General features: G+C 53.2%; 1 protein-coding gene across 3 annotated transcripts in view; it reads left to right on the top strand.

Moving 5' to 3' along the window:
• Sh3pxd2a (SH3 and PX domains 2A) overlaps positions 1–8,136 on the top strand; it is a 197,761-nt gene extending 189,625 nt beyond the window's left edge. For all 3 annotated transcript variants that reach the window (XM_026781309.1, XM_005352440.2, XM_005352439.3), the window contains 2 exons: positions 2,413–2,532; positions 3,311–8,136. In XM_026781309.1, the coding sequence (XP_026637110.1) occupies positions 2,413–2,532; positions 3,311–5,260 (2,070 nt within the window). In that variant the 3' untranslated portion in view covers positions 5,261–8,136. The remainder of the gene's footprint in view (positions 1–2,412; positions 2,533–3,310) is intronic.
• Positions 8,137–8,721: the final 585 nt, after the last annotated feature.

Below are 8,721 nucleotides of genomic sequence, written 5' to 3'. Positions count from 1 at the left end.
TGGGGTGACCCGCACCCTTACTTAATATGTGAACTGTCTCTTCATGCCTTCTCTGGGGTGACCCGCACCCTTACTTAGTATGTGGACTGTCTCTTCATGCCTTCTCTGGGGTGACCCACACCCACCTTTCTGAAGCAGAGCCTGGGGACCCTGTTGGGTTTCTGTCTTTGCAGGGCTGGGGACAGGGGCAGAAGCCTGCAGATCCCAAGCCTCCCTGGAGCATAGCCAGACAGTTTGTAATGGGAAATGCACTGCACTCCAAAGCTAAATAAATCCATCCCAGCCCCTGCACTGGCAGACATAAACATTTATACTGGCCAGCAGGAGTGTCCAGTAGGGCATTGCCAGGGGCTAGAAACGGGGCTGCTGGCCACGATGGCCCAGAAGCCTTACAGTTCTCCCAGGACTGCCCAGTGATGGTGGTGAGCTCGACAGCCTAGAGGGCAAGGGGTAGACCAGTGCTATCCTCCAGGAAGGAGCATGAACCGCCAGGCCTGGCTCATGGAAAGTGGACACTGTGAGGTCCTTGGTTCTTGAGTGGGTGGAGTTTCTCAGCGACTGCCGTCTCAGGCAGGGAGATGTGTAAGCGGGAGCTTGGGAAGCAGTAACGTTGGTGACGGGCTGAGAATCCTAAACAAAGGCCTGTTAGGGGTGAGGGAGTGGGGTGGGGTCGGCTGGATGCAATGGAAGGCGAGCTGCGGGTCTGCGGTGTAGCTCCAGCTCCGTAGCAGAGTGCTTGCTTAGCATGCACGAGACTTCGGGGGACCGTCCCTAGCTCTAGCGTACCTGGAAGGGGAAATTGGAGCCTGGCATAGATTCCATTTCTGACACAGGAACAAAGAAAGACCCTTTGCAGATCACCTACCCTCCGAAGTCCTCAGTTTGCTTTATCGAAAGAGAACAGTACTGCCACCTCCTAGGTCCATCACGAGGATGGGATGCAATGGTGGATTTTAGGACTAGCAGTCGGGTTTCCCTTTCCTATGTGGCTGTTGGGTGGCACTATCTGGTTACTCTACACGGGACAGATCCCTACATCACAACTGGCTGCATGTTACTGCAGTGGCATCTGCCCATCCGTGGGCATTGGAGGCCCTTCCTACATGGGAGGATGTGCCCTCTGGCCATGAGTATTTTGTGACCTAGCCATGAGCCCCTCTGAAATTTCTCTTTTTTTAATCCTGGGGTTTTTGCAACTGCGCAATGAATTCTCCGTTTCTCCTTTTTATTTGAGCCCCCCTAATTATTTTCAGGCAGCCTTGACTTTGGCAAGGGCAGACTCATTCCTTCACCACGTACAAATGCAAGCTTGCTGAGGGAGGGATGCTGGTGCCAGTTAACTGGGCTGAATCCCACCCTGTCCGGGTACGGGAGGGCTGAGGCATGGCTGACCGAGCCAGCTTCCATGTGTGGCCGTACATCCAGTCACGGGGGCAGAGAAAGTTGGCTGATTCTCTCCCCCCATAAACCATCTTTCTCCCATCCATCCCTCATAGTGACAGAGGTAGCTGAGCCTTGAAGGGTAAAGAAAGAAACAGGGTTCCAGGGGTGCTGACCTCCAGCTTTGTTTAGCTATTCCTGCACCCCACCTCCCTGGACCGGAAGTTACTGCATTATATGGGTAACCTTCAGAATCCCATTCTTAGTTCTGTTTTACAGAAGAGGAAACTGAGGCTCGGAGTAGTTGCATCTTCTAGGTCTGCCTTCTGCACCATGGCTGCCCTCCCCCCAGTCTTTTCAGCTTCTTTCTGTTTACCCTTTAGTATAAGGCAGAGCGTACATCCCTTTGTGGTTAGCGTCTGCCAAGCTGGCTTTCCACGTGGCTTACGCTGGCTGCCTGAGAGCAGCACCCATTAGGTGCAGAGGAAAAAAAAATGTGGACTAAGTGTTCTAAGTGTCCTTAAATGCCACCATGAGAAAAGTTGTGCGCCGGCATTGAAAAGGCATATAGGAGTTCTGGAATAATCTGCCTGCTTACTGAAACAGAACTCTGCATTCTGCTCAGGGCATCAACAGGCTAACCCCCCTCCCAAAGACTCCTTCCCGGTACTCCTACTTCACTATCCTGGGGATTGTTGGTTCCCTCACCCTCTTCTCCATCAGCGCCCCCCTTGGCTTAGGAGCCACCCTTAGATGTATAAAATGGAGATTTCCCTGCTTTTTTATAGTGATTCTTCTGCCTCTTCCTTTCCACCTTGGGGCCCAACTATTGAGGCCTTTCTAGTGAGCATCCCAAGAGACACCTCCTGGGGGGGGGGGGAGCTGAAGCCCAAGTGACAGCTGCCTTCAAAGCCAGCGCTATCCAGCTGACAGTGATGGCCACAAGCACCTGGAGCCAGTGGGCACCAGTTTCCGGCCTTGGTACTCACTGCTCTGATTACTGCATTTGCTCACTGATTGTTTCTACTTTAGGGGTTCCAGCTGCCAAAGCCACCAGAGCCCCCTTCTGTTGAGGTAGAATACTACACCATTGCTGAATTCCAGTCTTGCATTTCTGACGGGATCAGCTTTCGTGGTGGACAGAAAGCTGAGGTGAGCCTCCTTTTGACCAAGGACTTGTTTCACATTTTATAGTATGTCTTATTGGCAAGGTCAATTTCTGAGGGTCAGGCAGGACAGATCCAGAAATGAGCCTCCCGGCCATGGGTACACAACCAAGGCTGGAGCCCAAGACTTGGGTTTCTGCCCCTCACTTGACTGAGCGCGAAGAGCCTCCATATGAAGCGCTGCTGAAGGCATGTGAACTTTAGGGACGGAGGAAGCAGTTTGCTTCATCGGGAATGTTTTATTTGGGGGGATGGACACACACACGTATGCACGCCACACACGCACTTGGAGATCAGAGGACAATATTATACACCAACCCAAGAACTCCTAATGAGATTTTGTTAGTTTTTATGGACATTGAGACGATGCTCTGCAGGGAAGATCTGGTCTCGGGCCTATACCTCCCAGTCTGATTTATGCCTGTCCCCAAGAGGCCCTTTCGAGGGGTATTGGGTGTGGGTGGAGGATGGGAACAATGGAACACTGATTCTTTATACAGACAGGTTATTCTCAGGTTGTCTTTTATAGGTCTAGGAACAATGTAGTGGATTTGGGGGTGTCATGGAGGCCTAGAGCTCCAGAAGTTACTGGCACAGACTCAGGGAGCCTCACAACCAGGACCAGGGTTCGAATCTAGCCTGCCATTGACTGCCATAGGTCCTGAGCCACGTATTCAAGGGCTGTGTCTATAAAATAGGCTGAGAGGGACATTGTAGGGACCCAGAGACCCCTGCAACTCACTGGCCTGCCTCTCTCCCCTCAGGTCATTGATAAAAACTCAGGTGGCTGGTGGTATGTGCAAATTGGGGAGAAAGAGGGCTGGGCCCCCGCCTCATACATCGATAAACGCAAGAAGCCTAACCTGAGCCGCCGAACCAGTACTCTGACCCGGCCCAAGGTGCCCCCACCTGCACCCCCAAGCAAACCTAAGGAGACCGAGGAGAATCCTGTGGGTGCCTGTGAGAGCCAGGACTCCCCGCTGAAGCTTAAGTATGAGGAACCTGAGTATGACATCCCAGCCTTTGGTTCTGACTCAGAGCCTGAGCTGAGTGAAGAGCCCACGGAGGACAGAGGCTCAGGGGACAGACGTCCTGCCCAGCCCCGAAGGCCCTCACCTGCCTCCTCCCTGCAGCGGGCCCGCTTCAAGGTGGGTGAGTCTTCTGAGGATGTGGCCCTAGAAGAAGAGACGATCTATGAGAATGAGAGCTTCAGGCCCTACACAGAAGACACCCTGTCTGCCAGAGGCTCCTCTGGGGACAGTGACTCCCCTGGAAGCTCCTCACTGTCTCTTGCCATCAAAAATTCCCCTAAATCAGATTCTCCCAAATCATCATCACTCCTGAAGCTCAAGGCAGAGAAGAATGCCCAGGCAGAACTGGGGAAAAACCAGTCCAACGTCTCCTTCTCCTCCTCCATCACCATCAACACCACCTGTTCCTCCTCCTCTTCCTCCTCTTCCTCCTTGTCCAGGAACAGTGGTGACACGAAGCCACGCTCCGCCTCAGATGCGGGCATCCGTGGCACCCCCAAGGTCGGGACCAAGAAAGATGCCGATGTGAAGGTCGGGCTGGCCTCCTGTGCCCGAGCCAAGCCATCAGTCCGACCAAAGCCAGTCCTGAACCGAGCCGAGTCTCAAAGCCAGGAAAAGATGGACATTCGCTCCTTACGGCGCCAGCTGAGGCCCACAGGCCAGCTCCGGGGGGGTCTCAAGGGCTCTAGGAGTGAGGACTCAGAGCTGCCCCCCCAGTCAGCTTCCGAGTCCAGGAGAGGCTCTGCTGATGTGATTCCGCTCCCAGCCACCACTCCACCATGTGTTCCCAAGAAGGAATGGGAAGGGCAAGGCACCGCCTACGTGACCTGCAGTGCCTATCAGAAGGTCCAGGACTCCGAGATCAGCTTCCCGGCGGGCGCTGAGGTGCACGTGTTAGAAAAGGCAGAAAGCGGATGGTGGTATGTGAGGTTTGGGGAGCTAGAAGGCTGGGCTCCCTCCCACTATTTGGTGCCAGAGGAGAACCAGCAGTCTGATGTCGCTGGCAAAGAACCTGACACAGTCAAGAGCACTCAGAGCGAGGGCAAGTCGGACAGTCTGGAGAAGATCGAGAAGCGGGTGCAAGCGCTGAACACTGTGAACCAGAGCAAGAGGGTCACCCCACCCATCCCCTCTAAGCCTCCTGGGGGGTTCGGCAAGACCTCGGGCACTGTAGCGGTGAAGATGCGGAACGGTGTGCGGCAGGTGGCAGTCAGGCCCCAGTCCGTGTTTGTGTCTCCACCACCCAAGGACAACAACCTGTCCTGTGCCCTGCGGAGGAATGAGTCGCTAACGGCCACTGACAGCCTCAGAGGTGTCCGCAGGAACTCCTCCTTTAGTACTGCACGGTCAGCAGCTGCTGAGGCCAAGGGCCGCTTGGCAGAGCGGGCTGCCAGCCAGGGCTCAGAATCACCCCTCCTGCCTACCCAACGTAACGGCATCCCCGTCTCCCCCGTGCATCCTAAGCCTGTTGAGAAGTCTCAGTTCATCCACAATAACCTCAAAGATGTGTACATCTCTATTGCAGACTATGAGGGGGATGAGGAGACGGCTGGCTTCCAAGAGGGGGTTTCCATGGAGGTGCTGGAGAGGAACCCCAATGGTTGGTGGTACTGCCAGATCCTGGATGAGGTGAAGCCCTTCAAGGGCTGGGTACCCTCCAACTACCTTGAGAAGAAGAACTAGCAGCACTGGGTCCTTCCAGACTCATTGCTGCTCTGGCTGCCGCTGGAAAAGTGGCGGCCTGCAGACAAGGGGAAGGACAGTGGGAGGGGGAGGGGGGTGCCGACATTGAACCCTGCAGAATATGTGACCCCCCCCCAGACACCCTCCAGCTGGAAGGGAGGGTGTGACGGGTGCACACACTTAGTAGGAGAAAGGGAATAGCGGGGTTGTCCTGGGCCCGGAACCCCTGCACACACACTGGTGACTTTGCTGATGGACCTTATGCCGATTTAGTACAGGCCGAATGGGAAAGCCCAATCGCGCCTTTGCTGCAGATCTGGAAGAGATGTCATGAGGTGTGTCCAGGGTGCTGCCCCTGCTCAGCCACCTCAGTGGCTGGCTTCTCGCCTCTGGAAGCCACCCTTGTGTTATAGATGTGTTTAGCATTGTGTTGGTTTCTCGTCCACCAGCCGCTGGTGGGTGTCTGGAAGACCACCAGCTCTGGGGCTTAGCCGTGTCTCCTCAGAGCTCAGTCCTTTCTGGGGCCAGGCCACAGCCTGTTTGGTAGTTACGAGTTCCCAGATGCCAACAAGGACTGCCTGCCTTTCCTGCCTGACCTGGCCTTGCAAAGAGAGCCTGCCCTCCTCGGGGCGCATGGAGGTCACGGTGGGAGTTGACCTAGAGAATGGGCGGTGCCAGGCTCCTCATAACCTAGAATTGCTCGAGGATTTCCGGGTAGGCGGTTCCTTGTGCATGTTTGGGAAGGGGTTATTGGTTTGGAGGTTATAAATCAGCGTTTGGTTTTGGGGTTTATTTTAGAAGTTGTTTGGGGGCCCAAAGGGCTCAGCCTCATATAGGAGAAGGAGTAGGGGTGGGTGGAGTTTTCTGTTGAATTCCATGGAGGGATGTTTAATTTTGATTTTGGTTTAACGTTTTTGCCTTTCCATATGCCAAGTTGTTTGTTTAGGTTTCCACTGTGTGCACAGAGCCCTAGCATGGCACCTCACCAGGGAATCCGAGACTGGGTAAAGCCAGGTCCTGGGCTCAGTGAAAGTGTTCAGGTCGCTGCCCAAGAGGGAAGGAGGCATCATCAGAAGCCAGGCTGCTGGGTGACTACTCTGCCTGCTGCACACTTTCTCCAACCTGGGCAGGGCCCACAAAAAGCCTTACTGTGGAGAAGTCACCACCAACCCTGGGCAGAAAGGACCCTGGCTGGGTCAGCCTGGAGCAGACACCCTCCACCCCCGCCACTGTGCCCCTTAGCCTGCTGGCATTGCTACAGGTGCCCAAGAGGATGGAAGACTTCGAAGCCAGGAACCAACCCTGTCTTCCCAAGGGGCAGTGCCCCAGGGAACAGAGAAGCAAAAGAATGGAGTTCGCTGCTGTCCTCTGTCGCTTTGGGTTGTGATTTAACGATTGACATTTCAGGGGGGACCCTCCAGAGAGAAGCCCAGTGGGCTTCTTCCAAGAACTCCCCTCATGATGGGAGCGGATTCCACATGTGCCTTTGATTTGGGACAGATCCTGCCTCACAGTTTCTGGCTGAGCTGCCAGCATCTTCCTGACCAAGGGCTGCCGGTTCCGACAGACGTGGGAGGAAGAACACCCCCTCACCCCTCCTCCCAGGCAGGTCTGCCTTCAGCTCCCAACCCTAACCTCCTGGATTCCCAAGTCCATGTCCCTCCCATTTGCGGATGCAAACCGCTAGCCTCTTTTGTCAAAAGCCCGTGGTGACATTGTTCTATTTCCTTTTCTGTGTTCATGAGTTTGTTTAAAATTGAAATTAGTTATTTTCTTCTGCTGGACAGTATTAAATAGAGCGGGATGTTGAGTTAATCTGCTAGGTTGCAGTACTAATGGTAGTGGTTAGTGTCTTCATGATATATTGTTTGTACTTTTTGAACAATAATGATAAAGAAGTGGTTCATTATTTCTTAATTAATGCACTTTAAATGAGGTGAGATGGAAAGAAAACCCGGAGAGCAAAGTGCATTACTTAAAGATGCAGTATATACTCTTCTCATTTTAAAACAGCACATATTTATTAAAAGAAGAAAAAGTAATTTATGACTATTTAAAATAAAATTTTAAAGTAGAGCGACTGTCAGGTGAAAGGACCTTCCACACAGCTGTCTGCCAGGGGGATGGCCCACAGCCTCGCTCCTCGGATATCTGCATTGAGCCAGCTCCATGGTTAGTGCACCAGCCAGGCACAGAGCATCTCAGCTGGACTGGACCACCGAGATCCCCAGAGCCTGCCTTTCCCACCCTCCCTGCCCGACTCTGCACCCAGAGACCCTCTCCCAAATCCCAGGGTCCTGAAATCGTAGACTCTTTCAAAGCAGGACTGGAAGGGACCATAGAGGTCAGTCCCTCCCATCCCTTCTTGTTTCTCCAGCTCCAGGACAGGAAATGACTTTCCCCAAATCACCCAATTAATGTCAGGTTTTCCCACTGCATTTAATCCCCCGTTCCTCTCCTCTCCTTTTAGTTCAGAGTGTGGTCATTGTGTTTACATTGTAACGTCCAGCCCCAGGGATGGCTGGGAGTTGCTCAGGCGTCTGGGAAAAGTAGGGAATGTTGCCACCTAGTGTCAGTACATAGACTTGGTCAACAAATAGTGATAGCCAAGGTCCCTCACCACCAGCCCATTAGGGCACAGCACAAACCCTGCAAGCCCAAAGAATACTTGAAACAAGAAGGGTGCATGCCAGGCCTTCTCATACATGGCCAGGGGGTGCCAGGCCTTATATTCTGGATCCTAGCCCTGCCCAGACAAGGCCTTTTCCTAGAGCTAACGAGCTGCTTTGTGATATCGGACAGACCATGGCAGCAGTGGAGGAGGGAAGGGCCCAGGGCTCTGTCCCATTAGGAGCGAAACCAGATGGGACGAAAGGCAAAAAAAAGAAAAAAAAAAGTGAATCTCAGCAATGTCCAAAGCCAGTTTCCATTAGTTAGAACTGACAATGCGAGATGACATCGGATTGCTGTATACTGCAACTTTAATCCTAATGAGCCCTTCTGAGGTCATTATTGAGTTTATATAATGCCCGAAGATGCGTCGTCTGGTGCTTTGTTTTCCTTTCAGTCTAAAGACCCTTCTCTTCTATGACAAGTGTGGAGGAAAAGCCTTCCAGTGTTACCCTTCTTTGTCACTCGTAGGCCTGGCTACACTGCCTGGCTCCTTTGTGTTCTCACAGGGGAGCAACAAGAGGGAGCAGGGGGAGAGGGTTCCATCAGCAATCGGTTCCTGTCTACCCCGGGGCCCCCTTCACAGCCCGGGTTCTCTTTGCAAGGCCTCAACCCTTCCACCCCAGCCTGGTCCCAAGGGTCCCTCTTTCTCACTCCTAAATGGACGAAGGCATTATATAGAATCATTGTAGCCACTTTTGAGATGTTAGAGCCGTGTATTTTACTGGCATTTATACCCATTGCTTTCCTCAGCGAGGCATGTTACTACTTTTATCGTCTGAGAGACAAGG

This window comes from Microtus ochrogaster, chromosome 8, assembly GCF_000317375.1.
Source record: "Microtus ochrogaster isolate Prairie Vole_2 chromosome 8, MicOch1.0, whole genome shotgun sequence".
NCBI classification, from domain to species: Eukaryota; Metazoa; Chordata; class Mammalia; order Rodentia; family Cricetidae; genus Microtus; species Microtus ochrogaster.
This window is presented reverse-complemented; position numbering and strand designations above follow the sequence as displayed.